The 20,667-nt window shown below is 40.9% G+C and overlaps 1 protein-coding gene across 1 annotated transcript in view; it reads right to left on the bottom strand.

Annotated features, from left to right (window-relative positions):
• ARID2 (AT-rich interaction domain 2) overlaps positions 1–20,667 on the bottom strand; it is a 124,195-nt gene that overhangs the window by 12,085 nt on the left and 91,443 nt on the right. Inside the window, exons 16-20 of the mRNA XM_089674013.1 lie at positions 14,016–14,167; positions 9,073–9,211; positions 8,895–8,977; positions 2,255–2,369; positions 2,072–2,163 (exon numbers count right to left, since the gene is read on the bottom strand). Of these exons, the coding sequence (XP_089530139.1) occupies positions 2,072–2,163; positions 2,255–2,369; positions 8,895–8,977; positions 9,073–9,211; positions 14,016–14,167 (581 nt within the window). The remainder of the gene's footprint in view (positions 1–2,071; positions 2,164–2,254; positions 2,370–8,894; positions 8,978–9,072; positions 9,212–14,015; positions 14,168–20,667) is intronic.

Raw genomic sequence — 20,667 nt, 5'->3', positions numbered from 1 at the left:
CTCGCTCGCAATACATCTACTGAAAGTGGGTGGTAGCTACAGGCTAGGCAACATACATGCACGTCGCAGCCTGCTTCTGGGTTTTCAGGCAAATGTGCACGTGCCCCCTGCTGACTCGTGCTGTGACTGAAGTATGTCATCAGGTTTTAGTCAATGCTTTCAGCTGAAACCAGTTGATTGGCTGTGACCAATCACAGCACATATAGTCCTGTGTTTACAAAACACACAGAACTCTTGTGTTAACAGAGCAGCGATCTGGCTGTTTCTTCTCCCCTTCATTGCCCCTTATGTTAACTCCTTCCCAGCCAGTGTCATTAGTACAGTATTATCACTGAGCACCGTGTTAGTGATGTCAGTGTCTTTCCCAGTCAGTGTCTATTAGTGCCAGATTGCCCACCACATTAGCACAGTCACGCTATAAATTGCTGATTAATGCCATTACAAGTATAGAGTCTATATCTAAAAAATTCCAGTATATATACACCATAGTTTGTAGAAGCTATAACTTTCACGCAAATCAGTTAAAATACACTTAATGACATTTTTTTTATTTTACCAAACACATGTAGCAGAATACATTTTGGCCTACATTTATGAGGAATTTTTTTTTTTTTCCTGGACATGCTTTATAACAGAAAGTAGAAAAAATTGTTTTCTTCCCCCTTTTCGATTAAAAAAAAATAAAAACCCAGTGGTGAACAAATATCACCAAACCAAAGCTCCATTTGTGTGAAAAAATCAATTTAATTTTGGTACAGTGTTGCATGACCAAGTATTTGCGAGATACAGTAGCACAGTGCTGAATAGCGACAAAATGCCCTGGTCATGAAGGGGGTAAAACCTTCCAGAGGTCCAGTGGTTAAAGGATTTTTAGCCCATTGCATAAAAACTTTGAAGCTGTTTATTTCTGGGGATATTGCAAATATAAGAGAAAGGGAACTAAGAGTTTGTGGAGAGGATGTTTGGTTGTAAAAGGGTACATGGCTGTCTGGTTTACTTTATTTTTTTTTTTTTAGGTATTGAAATTGCGCAGACATGCAACGCTGCACCCAAATGAAATTTCCGTCCTTTTTTCCCCCCCACGAATTGAACTTTATTTTGGTGGTATTTGATCACCTGTGCGGTAAATTTTGAGAAAAAACACAATATTTTTGACCTTTTGCTGTTAACCGTGTCCAGTGAAAAAAAATGTAAAAATCAAATTTCCTCATAAATTTACGCCAAAATGTTTTCTGCTACATGTCTTTGCTAAAAAAAAAAAAAAAAAATTCCCAATACGTGTAAATTAATTGGTTTGTGTGAAAGTTATAGAATGGTGGTATATATACTGGAATTTTTTTATTTGTACTAGTAATGGCGGCGATCAGCGACTTCTAGCAGGACTGTGCCAGACATTCTGACAGTGGGGAGAACTGACTTGGTGTCACTGACATCCCCAGTGACACCAATACAGTGATTAGTGCTAAAAAAAAGGGGTTATCATGAGGGGCAATCAAAGGGTTAACTGTGTGCTGGGAGTGTTTTGCTAGAGGGCAGGATGTGTGTGATTCACTGCACAGCCATCCACAGCAGTGTGCCCGAGTTGACAGAGGATGACTGTTCGTAAACAAAACCGTCCTCCTCTCCATCGGAGATCCTTGGGCGCCGGCGAGTAATTACTGGCCGGGGCCCGGTGAGTGACAGCCGTATATGGTGATGCAGGTAGGGCGCGCGTGCGCTCCCTACCCGGAAATGCAAAATCGCGTATGTATACATGATTTTGTGCACCGCTGCTGCAAGGTAGCAGTATTTCTGCTATAGGGCGGTCGGCAAGCGGTTAAATATAATATTTTAGGATCACCTTAATAAAGCCCGTAGTAGTCTATTAGTTAGTCTTTTACGTGTTTTTGGGCTATAGTAAATCTACTAGGACCCTGAACTTTTATAGGTTGTTTGTAGGCCTTAAAAATGGGGTATGGCAGCTTCAGTTTATACCAGGTAGGGAGGTATAAACAAGACAAGATTTTTGGTACTCAAACTATTCGCTCGACATAAAACTCAAGTAGATGCAGAAAAACAGAGTAACACTTACCGACGACCACATTCTGAGTGTTTTGCAACATTTTTTAATATTAAGGCAGCTGTTAATCGGATGTGTTTTGTAATTGGTCCCTCTTTTTCATCCTTTATAAAACAGAAAGGAAATGGTATTCACTCAAATAATCTCAGGGAGCAGATGAAACATTTTTCTTGGTGACTAAATAAACAAACTCACCGTAAAGTCTCTAAAAACCAGGTTCCTTGATCCCCGCCTTAGTGCCATGAGGGCAGCACTTGGATGGTTCACAATGGCCTTCTGGGGTCGGGGAGTTGAAGCTCCTGTAGATTGCCTAGAAAGGAAAAAAATTATTAAGCATGCTAGTTTCTACATGCTAAATAATGGTCTGGTGGTTAGAGAACTACAATGGAGAATGCCTAGAAATGAATGTATTTGATCTATTTTCACCCAAGTCATAATAAAAAAAACATTCAATACAAAACAATGCACACTGCATCTGACAGAGCTTATCCTTGCTCAATAAATTGCTTAATCAACATTATCCTTTACAACTTTGGTCTTTTATAAATTTGTGCTGGCTATTGCTTATGACAATTTATAGCGGATGTAGTCAACCCCTCAAAGATCTTCCCACAACAGAAGTTAAACTGTTGACCATTCACAACTGTGTATAATGTTCATATTGCAAATCAGCCAAACCATGTCTGTATCAACAGTTATTGAAGACAATAGATTTGTTCCTTTTTTTTTCTCTTAAAGGGTGCCTTTAATACAAATGTAAATGCCTGAACACAATTTTACAATTTTGACATGTGTTAGTAAAACTATATATATGTCATCACAACTACTTTGTGCATCCAGGTGTTTATACCTTGTTTTTTTCAGGAAACATTGGACTCTCTTTTGATGATAAATGGTAATGGATATCTCCTTTTATTTTAACAGAGAAAAACTGGCCCAAAATAGTAAAAAAAAACAAAAACATTCTTCTGCTCGATGATCACAGCGATATCACATATATGTATTTTAGTAATTGTATGTACTTGTAGTACAGCCCAGAAAGAATAGTGTGCATTTTGATTTTTATTTATCCTACCTAAAATATACTGACACTAACAGATACAAATTGATCTAGCTCTTTTTGCTTTAAATTTTATTTATCTTTACACACTTATTTACATCTTTCTCCCTGCAATGAGAGAGAGATACAGTGTATCTCTCCCTCCAATCATGGAAGAGAAAGAAAACACAGGGGTGGACTGCACAGTGATTGATCACTGTAATAGCCAATCAGAGGTTATCACAGTGAGCAGGTGACCCAGAACTGGAGTCCTGATCATTAGTACAGGACCCGGATCTCCTGGTGAGAGCCCGATCTCTTTGTTGGGAGTGCGCTGTGCTATACGATACTCTGTCCAAAACCACATTCAACACTTTCCTCTTTTAACCTTTTTACTGTAGCACCCCCCTAGATAGGTGCTAGGATTATTCAGATTTAGTGCTGGATACTGGGTTCAGTGGAGCGGTTTGTATTTTGCGAGGTAAATTTAGCTTGCCTCACTGCACTCAGTATGGCTGCAAATTATTAGTTAGGTCTGTTCAGTGCCCTCAGCTGCTGTCAGTCTTACAGCTCCCTCTGCTTTTCAGGGAGCTGTGAGAACTTTCTGGATCATAGATGTGAAGTTATGCAAATAATGGTACTAATATTTATTGAGCTCTGGCCAATCCCAAGTAGCTGGGCTCTGATGGCATGCTGGGTAACTGTATATATTCTCTTAGCGCACGGAGCTCTGGGTCTTTTCCCACAGGAGAGGAACACAGCCTGGAGGGCTTGCTGCCCTCTAGGCAACACTGCCATGTGCTTGCCTGGATACTGAAGCTACAAGACAGCTGACTGAGGGGCTGTCTGCTGGAGAATTAGTTTGGTATCTAAGAAGAAGGGTGTTGGAAGGAGACAACCAAGTTCCCCTGGACATTTTGTGAATACAGAATGCTGTGAGATCCTACAGACTTTTAGGCTGCTGCCACCCCTCTTGTGCTAGAGTCAGCTGTGTATTTGCTAAAGGGAACATCGGCTGGTGTCCTGAAGAGCTTAGTCTATCTATTTCTCAGTGAAGGGTACTCTGCTCTTGTTCTAAAGAAAGAAGCCTGTGTGCTTTACTACTCTTGTTGCTCTAAGGAAAGAAGCCTGTGTGCTTTTAACGGTTTCTACTACAAGTCAAGTCCACAGTTTGTTATCTGCAAGGACTTCTGCTTCAGCCTTACAGAAAGCTCACTGTCCTTGATTTGTACATAGTTTGTTTTTGGGTTATCCCACTCAATTCCCTCATCCCTAACCAAGTTCTCCAAAATAAAAAACACCAAAAACACCCCTAGACTGGTTATTGAGGAAAAGAAAAACTGTGTTCATGTGCCTGGCTGCGGGGCAATCCACTGGAGAAGAATATGGACAAAATTCCTGCAGTTCCTACAGGAGTGAGCTTTACATTACTATAGAAGAGGTTCTCACAAGCCCACCTTACCCTTTGTCCTTCTCTACTGGCCTGTTTACCTCTCCTTTACAGCATGCACTGATCACCTCCATACTTAAAAAGCCCTCACTGGACCCCACCAGCCTAAACTGCAGACCTATCTCCTTGCTCCATTTTATGTCTAAACTTATAAAACACCTAGTCTCCACAGACAATGCCCTACTAAAAACGCACTAATGATTTACTATTTGCTAAAAGCCAATGGCCTCTATTCCGTACTCTTACTACTAGACCTTTCTGTTGCCTGTAATACTTTTGACCACTTGCTCCTCCTCAAAAACTCCACTGCCTTGGCCTCTAAGACACTGCTCTTTCCTGGTTCTCCTACCTATTACAATATTCCTTCAGTGTTGCCTAAAACTCTGTCTCCTCCTCTCCACATCTTCCTCCCCCAAGGTTCTGTTCTCAAACCCCTTCTCTTCTCCATCTACACTACCCTCCCCTGGTCACTTGATAAACTCCCACAGCTTTCAATACCATCTCTATGCCGATGAATAAAATTCAAAACACGAACATACAAAGCTACTTACAACTCTGCCCCAAGCTACCTCACCAATTTGGTCTCAAAATATAACAAACAAGTCCTCTCTGCTCATCCCAAGACCTCTTGCCTCTAGCTCCCTTTTTTCCTCCTCCCATGCTCATCTTTTCAGGGAAGCCTATCCTGCCTTCAGCTAACAACTGAATATTTTATTTCTCCCATCAGCTCATGCCCCACAGGTGTTACCTTTTTGTTCCACTTGCCCCCTCCCTATTACATTGTAAGCTGTCAGGAACAGAGCCCTCCTAACCCTCTTGTATTGAACTCTGTTTTTGCTGTACATACGTCCTTTAAATTGTAAAGCACTGTGCAAATTGTTGGTGCTATATAAATCCTGAATAATAATAATAAAAATAATAATAACAGAGAACTGGGGACTGCCTGCATCCGATAAGGCCCCAGAGTCCACTTGGTAGAACTTAGAGAACGTGTAAACAGAAGACCAGGTGGCAGCTTTGCAAACCTGGGAAACAAGTGCTTGATGCAAAAAAAACAAGAATCATTCAGAGATCTAGTAGGGTGCACAGTGATAGGACAGAGTGAAAACCTGATGCCTGACACCAGAAGCTTGGATGGTAGTCTGCCTGAACTACTTAAAATAGTGGAGAGAGAAGCAGATGCACACTTACAGGGTTCATCCGGGATTGCAAAAAGAGAATCCCTCTTCCTGAGAAAATCAATAATGGGAAATTCCCTTCCCTGGTTATAGCCACACTGAGGTGAAAGGAAGAAACTGCCTTGGGCAAGAAGAAGATCATGGGTCTCAATGCCAATCTTTCTCTATATAATACCAAACAGGGTTGCTTGCAGTATAAAGCCGCCAGTTCAGACACTTATTTCACAGAAGTGATGGCTACAAGAAACACCACCTTGTGGGTGAGAATAGAGAGAGATACCTCTAATGGGTTTAACCTGCCAGTTTCTAAAGTGCAAGGAGAACCAGATTTGGATCCCATGGAGTCACAGGAGAACAGAATGGGGAGCTACATGATCCCCTGTACAAAGTCTTATTGCCCCTCTTACTAGGTTGGCATCCAGCTGGGCCAGTCTAGAGCAATAAAGTTTGTCTGAATGCCATCTATCTGGATCCTGTACAGCAGATGAGGAAGAAAATTTCAGGGGAGGAATGACACAGATCAGGGTTTACTGATCCCATCGAGTAACCAAAGCATCTACTGCTTTCGCTAGAGGATCCTTGTATCTGGAGACAAGTGTGCCCAGTTTGTCCTTGAACCTGGAGGCCATGAGGTCCACATCTGGCATCCTCAGTCTGCAACACAGGTTTTGGAACACCTTCAGGTGTAGGGACAGCTTCCTGGGTCGAGCTACTGATAGCTAAGGAAGTTTGCCTGCCAGAGAACCCCCAGACGACCGATGAATGCCATTGCCACAGCCTGGTCAGGAGATGTAGGAACAAAGTCCGAAAAAGAAGAGATCATCAGGGAAACTCAATGAAGCATCATCTATTGACACTAGCTAAAATGGAAGCTTGGTTGAACCGAGAAGAGTTGCTCCTTAATTGGGATTCCTGCATTTTACCGGTGTCTATTCATATGAAGGTGGCAGCATAACCCAGTTCATCAACATGAATATTAATTTATCTGTGCCCTGTGATGTACAATTAAATACTAGTTGTCCAAAAAAAACACAAGCACAAACTGACACCCGTCTTGGGTCAGCGAACCAAGCTACTGCACAAGCATGGCATCAAGTTAGTAATGATTGTCCATTTCTCACAGAACAGACTTCCTTAAAAGGTATAATAAGGCATTCCAATAACCATAATTGGGTTTATATATGCAATGATAGTATTTGGGGGAAACATTTCTTTTCTTTTCTCTCATATGAATTTTTTTAGAACTTTGTTTTCCATATTACTTGGAAGTAGAAAGGTTAAAAATATGAATAAAAGGTGTTTAGGTATTAAAAAGGTATTAACTCTTGGCAGTGTTATTAGTCCCTTCCAACTTCTGCAACCATCACTTTTGTTTGTCATCTTAGTAGGCATGTAAATATGAACAAAAAATAGAAATATACAAAACACACACAAAAAATGTATTTTGACTATCCTGTACATTTCATATTTTGGACAGAACACAAGTTGGATATTCATAGATTCTGGGGTACAGGCTGCTTCCTATAAGTGATTGGACACTAGCAGAATCCAGAATCAAACATAGTATGCAAAAATTAATACATTAACCGCTTCCCAACCACCCTATAGCAGAACTACTGCTACAGGGTGGAAGGTTGCGCAAAATCGTGTATATATACGAGATTTTGCATTTCCGGGCAAGGGGCGCATGCGTTTCGCCATTGGCGGCTACAAATGTCGATCACCTGGTCCCAGCCGGAGATTCCCTGCCGGCACCCAGCGATTGCGGAGGAACACTGACAGGGGAGATGTCTGTATGTAAACACAGATCTCTCCTCTGTCAGCACCAGCATGCTGCTTTGTATTGCTCTGCATAGCAGTCCTGCTATAAGTTGCTGATTACTGCCATTACTAGTGTGTGTATATATATATATATATATATATATATATATATATATATATATATATTCCAGTATATATACTGCCATTTGTAGACGCTATAACTTTCACGTAAACCAATTAACACGTATTGGGATTTTTTTTTTTAGCAAAGACATGTAGCAGTATACATATTGGCCTAAATTTGTGACGAAATTTGATTTTTTTAATTCTTTTTACTGAATATGTTTTATAGCAAAAAGTAAAAAAAAAATATATATATATATTTTTTTTTTTTTAATTGTCGGTCTTTTTTTGTTTATACTGCAAAAAATAAAAATGCAGAGGCAATCAAACACCATCGAAAGAAAGCTCCATTCGTGGGAAAAAAATGGACATAAATTTCACTTGAGTGCAGCGTTGCATGACTAAGCAAATGCTAAAGTAAAGCAGCGCTGTATCGCAAAAAAAATAGCCTAGTCAAGAAGGGGAGTAAATCCTCTTGAGGGCAAGTGGTTAAAGGAAACCTATGGACAAATCATATACCTATATTTTATAACATCAGCATTGTACTAGAAATACAAATAATGAATGACAATCTCATATAGGCTTGCCTGAAAAACCTCCTTTCATTTTGTTAATTCTGCCTGTCTGCTAGCCATCTCTTTCCACCACTCCCTAAATTCCCTGCATGCTTTTCAGCTTCTTCTCTAATTTAAATTACTAAGGACTACATATCCCATGGTACCTTGCTGCTTGCAAGCTGTGATTCCTGTACTGACTCCACCTCCTGAAACTACTTCCCTCAGCATTTCTGTAGTTCAAAAGGCAGACTCTGTGAAATGTGTGACACAGCAGAGCCTATTTACAGGGCATAGTGAATACATTTCACAAAATTCAAGGTATTAACTGTATGGGGATGTTCACAAAGTTTACAAACTTCAAGATCTTTCAGATTAATAGGAGTTGGCTCAAAATAACTGAAACACAATGTGCACATTTATACTTTTTGCTCTCTTCCCCTGAGCAAATGTAACTTAATCCCCACCTACGCAGATAAATATTATACCTTGATCTGTTGGCTGCAGTTTTGCTCTCCTAGCGGTGTGTGAGCAATAGTGCCCAAAAGACTTTAATGGGGCTGTGTCTCAAGGCAGGAGACAGACCCAAAAGAAGACTTTGGGGGGTGTTATGTGCAGCAAACAGCAAAGCCATGGCCTTCATATAGAGGTAAGTACACACATCTGTGGAGGAAATGGGCAAAAAAGATAGATGCAATTTGTTTAAAAAAAATAATCAAATAACCCTTACTTGGAAGATTTCTGATGCCCTGCCTGGTTCTGTTCTTCTTGTTTCAGTCCAGCAAGTAGAGCTTCCCTCGAGCAGTGCTTGTCCTGTATATGGACATAATTACAAACATAGGCGAAATAAAAAAGATTGAGGTTTAGTACTGGTACTACACAGATCTTTTCAGAGCAGGGCAGCTCACCTGTAGGTGCGTGATGAAAGAGAACCTCTGCCGCTGGAAGGGTTCACAGCCTTCCCACAGACATTGCCCTGGGTACACGTCTTTACCTCCATGTTCTGTAGCTGCATGGTAATATACCTGTGAGGGAGTTTCAAACCACCTTTCACAAAAAACAAAAAAAAGATAACAGCGGGAGATAAGAATTTTTATTTCAATCCTCCACAGTAATATTCCCCATTTTAACTTAAAGTGTTACTAAACCCCGGACCCTGCATTCACTATATCTGGTCTCCCACAGTACACAGAACATGGAAATGCAATTACTTTAGTAAATATAAACTGCTAAATACCTTTTCTCACCAGCAGTTAAGAGAAGCCTTGTGACTTCTATCAGTGTCCAGCAGAGCACTGGTTACATCTTGTAGGAGTTTTCATTCTCCTGTAGGAGGATGCAGGACCCCTGACCTCTGTCTGATCCGGCCCTGTGCTAATCACATGTACTCTCCCAAGAAAAAAAAAAGCTCTCTAGCAATACACACCAAACTGAGCATGTGCAGCTTGCCCCCACGCCTCTGTTCTATCAGGAGCTATTTAGGAGACACTGGCAGGAGGGGAGGATCAGAGGAGACCAAACATCTTTTTAACATGTTGTGGAGAATTAACCCCTTAGGTTCCACAGTGAGTATAACAAGCATGCTTTACTGCATATACAGACAGATTTTACTGTTGTGGATTCTGTAACACTTTAAAAGGAGTACAACTTTGAAGCTAGTTGAAGTGATATGGATTACAAAATTGCTATCACAGATAACATCTAGATTATTTTTACAATTTTTATTAAATTCTCAGTTAAAATAATATTATTACAATAAAAAAAATACACTTTCCATGTCTCAATTCTATAAAGTCTATAAAATACAAAGTGTGACCATTTCATTTCCTGAATGCCCACGGCATAGCACTATGGTGGTGAATCACACAAACACTGGGCCGTGTTCTGACATGTTCTAATTTGGACTTGCCCGGGTCGCAGACCAGTTTACTCAGTATTTACAGAGTAGTAACAGAAATAACGTGTGTGTGTTTTGACGGAAAATGAGCGAGTGACAGGAATCTGAAGCAGATTAACATCAAATTTTGGGTGAAAATTGCCAAAACTGCAACTTAAATTTTACCTCTGTTACAACAGGCTTATGCTACACAATCCATGAAGAAATCAAGTGTTTTTCAATGACATAGGTGGTTTAGAGAGGGGCAAGAAGATGTCCATAATGACGCAAGATGTGGGCAGCTAAAAATGCAAAGGGTGGATGCAAATACGGACAAAATGCAAACCCTCATATGTTCAGATTGAAGATTAAGTGTGCTAAAAAGGCAGAAGAATCGAACATGAACAGGGAAACAGTGCAGCAGATTAAATTGGAAGATTTGGGAATGAGAAAAATTGCTGCAAAGATGGTAGCTCAAATCTTGATAGAAGATCAGAAAGAACGTAGTCTTCAAACTTAATTTGATCTTTTGATGAATGCAGATGTGTTTGATAGGTTTATTCTATTCCAAAAATAAAATTGTCACACCTCATACACAGTTTATAATTTATATTGAATATTAATAGAAATTTCCATATGCTTGGTTTCATTCTTACAACACACATCTAAAGCAAATTGTCATTGGAGACTTCAATTTTATGGCCTACTATATCAGCAATCTGTCACTTGCTAAGAGAATGGACAGGAATGGCCAGAACAAGGAATGTCCAATCCATTAATATAAATACTGAGCAGGCAAGACAGACATCAGACATGCTGTCCTAAAGGAAGAAGTACCCAGAAGTAGTCTACAGGAAAGTTGAGCATTAGACCAAAAGACAGATGGCTGGAGAATGTGCTTATGTGTTTTACAGACAGGTTACAGCCGCAAGCGAGCACAGCTGGGTTCCATAAAACTATAGGAATTGAATAACTAAAAGGAACTACAGGTAAGACAAGTCAAAATAGATCTTAAAATAGGTTTTATAGCACTCATCATCATACAATCATCATACAATCAACTTCTCTGATTTTATTAGAGGACTCACACACTGGGTATATTGCCAACTGCAGGAGTAGGGCATTAAGAACAACTAAACAAACATTAAAACAGCCCAGGGGAGGCTGGTGGCCAAAGCCCCTCACACTCTGGAACAAGGTTAGTTAAATGTCACAGCAGTGCAAAAAAAAAAAAAAAAGAAATTAGCACACAGGCACAAGACAAGCCAGAAGGGCTGGTGCTGCATTCTCCAATGAAAACACAGAAAATAATTTAGCTCTTTTTCTTTCATTTTAGCCAATGCTGCCACATCCATCTTGCAAAATCTGGTGAACGAGGCCATCTTGCATAATCGAGAAATTGATGCTTGAAGGCAGAAAGCCCATGATGCACTTACTGCTCTTGTAGAATGTGCTCTAAATCATCAAATCAAACAGTTGTGCGCTGTGCTTGATGACATAGGCTTGGACACAAGTTTGCTAGATCCGGCACGTGATAGTAGGAGTTGACACTGCAAGGCCCTTATGTGGGCCCTCTACAATGAACAGGTAATCTAACCTAGGTAACCTGGACGTGACATTCAAATACACCCTAATTGCCCTTACTACATCCAAAAAAATGTAAGACAATTTCCTTAGGGTGGACTGGCTTAGGACAAGGTGACATAAGCACAATGTTGTCATCGAAGTGTAAAACTGAGGCAGGAAAGAGTCTCAGATGCAGGATGACCTTATCCTTACGAAAGGCCACAAATGGAGGCTTACAAAGGTGATTTTTTTTCTACATGCTGCCAGAATGTTGAGTTGCAAGAGGCTCGAGTGAAATGGGCACACAGTACAGTTTCGAAAGAGGCAACCATAAAACCAAGCACCTTCCCACCCAAGGAGGGTCTCTTCTGAGCCTGGAGGCTTTCAGCATGAAAGACAGGGCCGTGTCTAGAGACAAGCCCAGATACTCAGGTCCAGGGTGGCTTTCTCAGACTTAGGAGCCACCCAAAACTCTGTTAGTATATACTATCCAGCAGATGTTGGCTGTCGGAAATAGGAAAAACAGGTTCTTCAGCAGAAGCTTCCTTTCTGGGGAGGTGAATATTCTTGCCCCCTGTAATCAGTTTGGTGTACTTGTCTAAGGAAAGACAAAAAAAACAAAAAAACCTCAAAAGGCAACCTCTCAAGGCATTAACTGCATGAGAGCTCAGCTGACCAACATTTCATAAAGTACATGTGGATAAAGAGAAGACTGATCCTGGAAATTTGGCAGAATACCAAATCGAAGCATTCATACAGCAGCATAAAGCTGTTAACAGTTCTGTGAGAGGACAGATGTATCTCTAAGACAGTCAAAGATGCAACTGCAAGTCGCTTTGCGGACCTGCTAGGGAGAAGAGAGCTTTAAAGTAGAGTTATAGGAAAACATTTTTTTATTACGTTTTGGATTGAGCAAGGGAGGGTTATAACGCCTGTCAGAATTTTTTCCACCATCTGTGTCCCATTGTGAAGATTTCCCTTTACTTTCTGTCCCATAGGCAAACAGGAAGTGATAGGAAATCCCTGCAAATTAAGGGAATTCCTTGGGGACCCTCAGGTCACCAAAACTAGTGTCACCATTGGAAGATTTCACCTCAATTCTTTTCTGGGGACAACTCAAAATCTGGTATTTTCTTTTACTTTCATTGATAATGGTAAAGAGAACACATATAGAGGGTGAATTTCTTAGGGGAGGCACAGACAGCAATAAAAACCTGTCAGGTGTTCTAACCCCTCTCTACTCTATCCAAAACTCAAAAAAAACACACACAAAAAAAAAAAAAAAAAAGTCTTAAGGTATATGTTAAAGAGAACCTATAATGTGTTCCCTGCACTTGTGATGTGCTATACCTGGTATAAAGGTTTCCCCAGTGGAATACTCACAATCCCCTGCTGTAGCGGGGTGCCTTGATGCAAGCACCTGTAGGCCTCAACCAAGGCAAATGGAAGACCAGGAGATGCACACTGGTCAGCACTCGAAGTCCAAAGAGGCAAGAAATGCTGTGCTGGTGCAGAAACTACCTCTGACACAAAGTACAGTAACACATGCCATAGAGCACCACTCACTAAACTAAAAACAGGTGCAACAGTGCCAGCGGTTCTAAATACACATGGGGGGAACAAACAGGAATAAGGAGGATATAAACCCATTCCTGTCTCTGCACTCTATGTTGGCCAATTCTTTCCCCCTTATAAGAGTCTTCAGGGACTGGGTCATTAGCCAGGCAGACTGTGGCTATGGATCTGTATAGCAATACTACAGCTAACTCCACATGTTATACCATGTGCCAAGGGAGTGCCTACAGCAGGATATAGTGTTGAAATCAACATTACAGGCAGGCCCTGTGTCTTCCATATAGCTGGGTCAAGCTACATTTCTTCAAGGTGATGTCGAACAGTCAACCGAAGAAGCAGCAGAAAAGTTGCCTTGGCTAGGATACAGACAAATCTTGATAGAAGAATCACCATGGATCAAGATCCAGAGAAAAAATCCTCCATATAAGAAAACTAGATTTCATCAGAGAGAAGAGGTCCACCGCCTATGGACAATACCAAAATACAGAGGATAGCTGAGACAGGAAGGGGTTATATGGGGAATGTCCCAACAGCTTTTTTGTCCAGTATCTATTCACCTGCTGCATATTAAAGAAGCCTGTTTTCTGTACTGTCCAATCTACAACAAAAGTTTTGTGTTTAGTTTTACTTCAAATAAATGAAAAAAATACACACGCATAGGGGGCATATGCAAGTGACTGCAAAAAAAAAATGCATCATTAGATATTCATTACTTATAATACAACCACTGCAATGATGAATGTCAATAATTACGTACAAAAGTTAGCAACATGTGGGCTGTGCGCTCTTGATCTAGGCTTAGAGGACAAGCTGTCACATTACAAACATGCTTACCTTTTGCATGACTGCCATAGGCACATAAAGTTTTGTCCTGGCTTCTTTACTGGCTCCACCGCTTGACCTGTTGTAGTGGGGTATGGAGAGGACTGGGAGCCAACTATGTGGCCTTGTACTTGTAATGCTGGTATAGTTGTCACAGGCGTACTCTGTAAATAAAAGAATACATTCATATATCTATTCATAAAAAAGCATCAATATTATATGTTGCTTACAGTGTCTGAATTATGACTCTTCATCCCAGATATAAAACTTGTGCTAATACAGCTTAAAAAATCCAAGTGATATCAACGTTTTAAAAAAACTAAAACTTCCAATGTTAGCCTAATTTTTCTCAAACATATTTCCTTTAGAGTGCATCTCTGGCCAAACATTGTTTCAAGTTTTAGATCAGCCAGGTTTTAACTATGGTTAGTACTCAAATTGGGGAGAGTATACCATTTCTCCTGTAACCATTGTCACAGGGACAGTGATGCAAAATTAAAAATTTTGCAGCTGAGCAGGTGGTGAGGGGGAGACCTCCATATGGGGACACCTAGCTCTCTAACAGTTTTCTTTTTGAAGAGATTTCACGTCACTTCCAGTGGTCTCTCCAACAGAACACAAAAAAATAAAAAGCTGTCAGGGGCCTAACCCTTCCCTACAGTTTTTGAAACTCAAAAGTAGGCCCAAGCCCTTCACAACAAACCACCTTCCTGCACCTGCTGTCACAATGGATAGACTATGGCTGACAGCTTGTAGTTCAATAGGCTACGAGGGCGCTGGTGAGCGCTCTCTTAGTTCAATGATCTTCCTCCTCTCAAGTGCCTGCCTGTCAATACAAAGTATGGGCAGACAGCTATCCTGGGAGTCTGCGGGAGCTTGACATTGCACCCATAATCTGTTTATAAGTAAACTGTATTATAGCAATATTTCTAACTTTTTTTGGTAATTAGTAGCACATGTCTTCTTGCAATCAGTCAAGCAGCCTATCTGAATGCAGAAAAGCAGTCACTCTACTGTTTGGAATCACATGTCCACCACATTGAACACAGACCAGAGAAAGTGAAGGAGAATAGTCTGAGGAGATCAGAAAGACAAAACAAATTATAAACATACATGTAAAAGGTAAAGGCCTTAAAACCACACAGCTTGAGGACCAGTTCACACACGTGTTTCAGATGCGTTTTTGTTTGCATCCAAAATGCACAGAAAGTAGGTTATATGGTTGTCAATGTCATAGTTCACAACAGTGCTTGCAGTTCAAGTGTGTTTCGGATGCAGAAAAAAAAAGCAGAACATACTGTACTGGAACGCGGTAAAAACGCATAAAAAATGCACCAGAACGCACTGGAACTCACATGTCTCTATTTAAATTAAAGAAAAAGAGAGGGGGAAAAAATTAACTGGAATGCATAAAAACTGCACCAGAATGCATCACAAACGAGCCAAAAACGAGCATGCAAAAACGCAACCAAAATGCATTTGAACTGTTTCTATAGTGTGAACTGGCCATTAATATGTTCCTGTGACTATGGCTGCAAATGTTACGAAGCTTAGAGCCCATGCGATTGCAGACCACCTCTCTGCACGTGGTCGCAAGCGAAGAATAAAACCAAGGCTGAACAGAAGGATAGTGCAAAGACAAAAAGCCAAAGAAAATTTCCACAGAGATGCAAGCTGAACTCCAGGGTTAAGGTACATCAATATCTGATTGCACTGTCCACCACATTTTTTTAGCAACAGTGGGCTTAAAGTAATACGACCAAGGAAGACTTCACTGTTGAAAAACTTAAAGTCAGACTAAAATTTAGAAAGCTCTGCCTCAGTCACAGGTTCTCCAACAGAATGGCCTGAAACAGTTATAAAAGCACCAAAGAATGGTTACAGTGTTACTAAACCCCAGACCCTGAACATGGAAGTACAATTAATTTGGTAGATATAAACTGCTAAATACCTTTTCTCAACAGCAGTTAGAGCAGTCTTGTGACTTCTATCAGTGTTCAGCAGAGCACTGGTTAAAGCTTGTAGGGGTTTTCTTTCTGCTCTAAGAGGATACAAACCCCCTAACCTGTCTGTCTGGACATTGCCAATTGGCCCTGTGCTGATCACATGCACTCTCCCACCCCCCCCACCCCCAAAAAAAATAATAAATTCTCTAGCAATACACACTAAACTGAGCATGTGCAGAATGGTGGACATTTGAACAAGAGGAGAAGCAGAGAAGTCAGGATCAAATGGCCTTTTTACACAATGCAGAGGATTAAATCATTAAGTTCCACAGTGCTTTACTCATATACAGACTGATGTTACTGTTGTGGGTTTAGTGACACTTTAAGACCAAAACATTGGACTATTCTGAAGAGGCATTCTGTTTGCACAGTATTCAAAAACAAAGTTACTTTACCTGAATATTTTGCGCAACAGTAAAGTACATATATAGATATGAAATTTTGCTATACAGCCTTTTGCTCATTATGTGCTTCCATGCAAGGGAAAATACATCATCGAAGGTTGCTTTCTACTAAAAGGATTACTAGAAAGAAGCCAGCTGTGTATTGGAGATTGTCCTATGCTTTGGTGGCTTTAAAGGCTAAGTTCACCCTTGGAACATGTATCAACCGCTTTTAGGGCTTTGCCCTTAGAATCATGGACAAAATACAAATCGTGGAAATTATTGACTTTTTCAACATACTTAAACCAACAAATACTAGAGCTTAATTAAAACGGTGCCTGCAGATGAAGGTGATAAACTTGAACAAATGACACAAAATTGGCATGGGAAACAGAGTTGTCATAACCCTCAGATATTTAGGGTCTGGTGTTCTCTGATGTGTGTGGTGTCACCATGCCAAGATCAGAAGGTTGCAGATGCCGGAGACTAGTAAGGGATTGAAAAAGTTTTCCAAAACACCTGCTAATTTGTCCAGGACTGGCTGACCCAGCAAATCCAGCCCAAGAGTTGGTCATCTGATGTTAAACTTCATTTACAAGACCCCCAAATTTTCAAACAATTTCAAACAACTCTCACCAATGTGCATGCATTTCCAATCATAAATTGATAGCACTATTTTAACCTGCATGAGAAGCATGCCTTTATGGTTCAAAACTACCATTACAACAAGACTACAGTTTACCATTGATATTCCAGACAAAGACCATATCTACAGAAACAAGCTGAAGCGGAGTGATGAGTCAAAGATAGGGTTGCTTGGCCATAGTAACAGTAGACAAGTTTGGGACAAACTGAGAAGCAGAAGCCTGCAGTCATCAAGTCAGTTATGAATTCTGCATCATATCAAAGTGTGCTTATTAGGAATATGAGACCATCTGTCCAAAAATTTAAGTTAAACCAGAACTGGATCTTTTAACATAAAAATGATCTGAAAAACAATCTGAAAATATAGGGTTATTGACTGGCCTAATCAAAAACTTGATTTGAATCCAACATATTGTGGGGGATTTGAAAGGGGCAGTTCAAGCAAGGAAACCTACAAACATCTTGCAACTGAAGGAATTTAGCATGAAGGAGTGGTCAAACATTTCACAAAATCGATTTTACAAACTGGTGGGCAGTTATACAAAATGCTTACAAAAGGTCATTTCTGTTAATACCAGTTTCTGAAGGCAAGGGTATACTTACCTTTTCCACAGTTCACCATTATGTAATGATTTTTGTTACATAAATAATAGAAAAAGAACATTTTCTTTGTGTTTCTATTTAAGTAAATCACCATTATCTGTAGGCAATGTTTGAAAAAAGGAGGTTCCTCTGTTCAAATGTGTTGAAAAAGTCAAAGCGTACTGGAGTTAGGTAGACCTTCTCTCTGCCTTCTGTAAAATGCCTTTTCAGACGCCCATAATAGGACACCCAGAATTCTCTAAGACAGAGTCTTTAAAAACATGACCTGATCATGGACTCGCACGAGCTGCAATTTTTTTGTGATCCGACAAATGGACACACTGCCAACCTACCTGCTTTTCAAAGCGTGTACAATTACAGTACAATTTGCTGGTGCATGTCCTCACAGAGACATGCAACTACCATTCATTGGAATATCTACTCTGTACACAGACCCAATGCTCGACAGAAGGTGATGATGGTCCAAACTACAGTTGAACTGCAGCATACAATAACATCTGTGCATGCAATGATCGGGAAGGTTTAGGACTTCCCTGATGGCCGTCTTTATGCATGGACAGAGAAACCAGCATGCATGCAGCTGTCCCTCTGGGCTCGCTAGGGACCCAAATCCCTGTGGCACATCTGCGCATGCAGCAGGGAGAAAAGCAACTGATGCTCTGCAGTAAAAATACATGAGATTTGTTAAATCATACCCAATTGTAAGTGTGTGTGTGTGTGGGGGCACGGGGAGCTTAAAATAACCTTTTCATGGCTATACCCATTTCACCCAGACCTTTACTACATGTCAATATTTACACATTTACATAACTTTGGTCCACGAAAAAAAGTCTGTAAAGTGCTAAACAGCTGTGGGAAAGAGGCTTTAGGGTTGTCACTTATATTTTGCAATATTTTAAAACTTGCAACCTTTTACAGATTGCTTTACAAATAAACATTTAAAACAGGAGGCATCTGTAACAAAGATTCCCAGTACTTTAGGTTTTAAGAAAACAAACAAAAAAAATGTACTAAAAGGAAATGTGGAACAGCATGAAAAATAACAATGAAGATAAAATAACATGCTACTCTTGTAGATTTCAATGAGTGTACAGACTCTGATCACATTTCCCTTAATGAAGAACTTTAGTCAGAAAAAAAAGTCCTGCTAGATCACTTTAGGCTGTCTCCTTTTGTAGGTATAGCTATGTAAAACATTAAAAATAGGTGCCTATAGTGTTTAAAATCTAGCAATACACTGTCTCGCCACCGCTCTACACATGCTTAGCTTCACTTTATTGTAAAATACTGTTTCTTGCTAAAGAACTTTTTTTTTTTTTTTTTACCAGGTTGTTATGGGTAAAGTTCAGTTTTAAAGTTGAACTCCAGACTCTTCTACCTCTGCACATTGTTGGAGATGTTCCCATGATTCTGTCAGCTATTTTCACACGTTTTGAGAATGCTCTGTCACTCAAACATTCTAGGCGGATATATTTTATCCTATTAACATTATGTACATAAATGAGGCAGATGGCCTTTAGTTCCGTGGAAGGACATACCTATACATCCTCCAAGAAGAGCGCAGTGGCACAAGCTATCATTCATGATACATTGCTTACTACTGTGTGATATCTGATTGGTCACAGTGATCCCATGGTACCAAGGCCAATCACAGCGGCCCTGTACCATGTGATAGTTGTGACCAATCACAGTAGTAAACCTATGAACAGTGTTCATGACTGTGTATACAGTAATCATCATTGTGTTGCACAATCGAAGTGTAAATGTTAAAAAAAAAAAAAAATATCTCTGACCACCCCCCTAGAATAGGGGCATTGCACAGCTCAGGTAAATATATATTATACAATAGTAAAAAAAAATAAATAAAAATGTATACGTACATATTATACATACTTTAGGGTGACACTGTACCACTGTGCCAGTGGTCATGAAAACGGCTAGCTGTTCTGATATTACTGTATGTCAGGGCCACCAGATATTCACTCTGATCACCACCACAGCAGTACAATGACACCAGACAAGAGTATCCCTAATCACCATCATCCACTTATAGCAGGCATGTCCAAAGTCCGGCCCGCGGGCCATTTACGGCCCGAGGGTCGGTTTAATACGGCCCTCCATGTCAGTGTGTCTTATGAAGCGAATATGGAGCGGCCGGTCCGGTATTTCCACCGCAGCCGTGTCAGAATACCGGGCCGGCCGCTCAGCTCTGCAGCGGGACCTTACCTGTTCCTCTATCCAGCGGCGCGCTGTCTTCCCGGCTTCTGTAGTGTGGGCGCTGGGCATGACAGCCGGGTGCCAAGTGCGCATGCGCAAGAAGCGGTGCTTTTTGTGAATGGTAAGGCGGTACCTGGGACACATGACAGATCCCAGAAGCCGCCGGACCAATCACAAAGCGCAAGTGCTTCTCGCTCATGCGCACTGGGCACCCGGCTGTCATGCCGAGCGCCATTACAGAAGCCGGGAAGACAGCGCGTGGCTGGATCGAGGAACAGGTAAGATCAAAGAACAACTGCGGAAGTAAGAGCGGGTACCTGTCAAATTCAGGTACCCGCTCCCCACCTCCCCAAAGGTCAGCAGTCATCTGTACTGTCCGCAGTCTCTGGTCATCCCTGTGCTGTCCGCAGTCTCTGGTCATCCCTGTGCTGTCCGCAGTCTCTGGTCATCCCTGTACTATGTCCGCAGTCTCTGGTCATCCCTGTGCTGTCCGCAGTCTCTGGTCATCCCTGTGCTGTCCGCAGTCTCTGGTCATCCCTGTGCTGTCCGCAGTCTCTGGTCATCCCTGTGCTGTCCGCAGTCTCTGGTCATCCCTGTGCTGTCCGCAGTCTCTGGTCATCCCTGTGCTGTCCGCAGTCTCTGGTCATCTCCTGTACTGTGTCTGCAGTCCATTAGTTCAGAATTTTTTTTTTTCCTGTTTTCTGCCTCTAAAACCTAGGTGTGTCTTATGGTCAGGTGCGTCTTATACGGCGAAAAATACGGTAACTTGGCATAAAATAATTTATTTGCATTTAATTGTAATGGTTCAAA

Source organism: Staurois parvus, unplaced genomic scaffold (genome assembly GCF_062004578.1).
Source record: "Staurois parvus isolate SC_StPar_1 unplaced genomic scaffold, SC_StPar_1.0 ptg000147l, whole genome shotgun sequence".
In the NCBI taxonomy this organism is placed as follows: domain Eukaryota; kingdom Metazoa; phylum Chordata; class Amphibia; order Anura; family Ranidae; genus Staurois; species Staurois parvus.
Note: the sequence above shows the minus strand (reverse complement) of the source record. Positions and strands in the feature narration are given on the sequence as shown.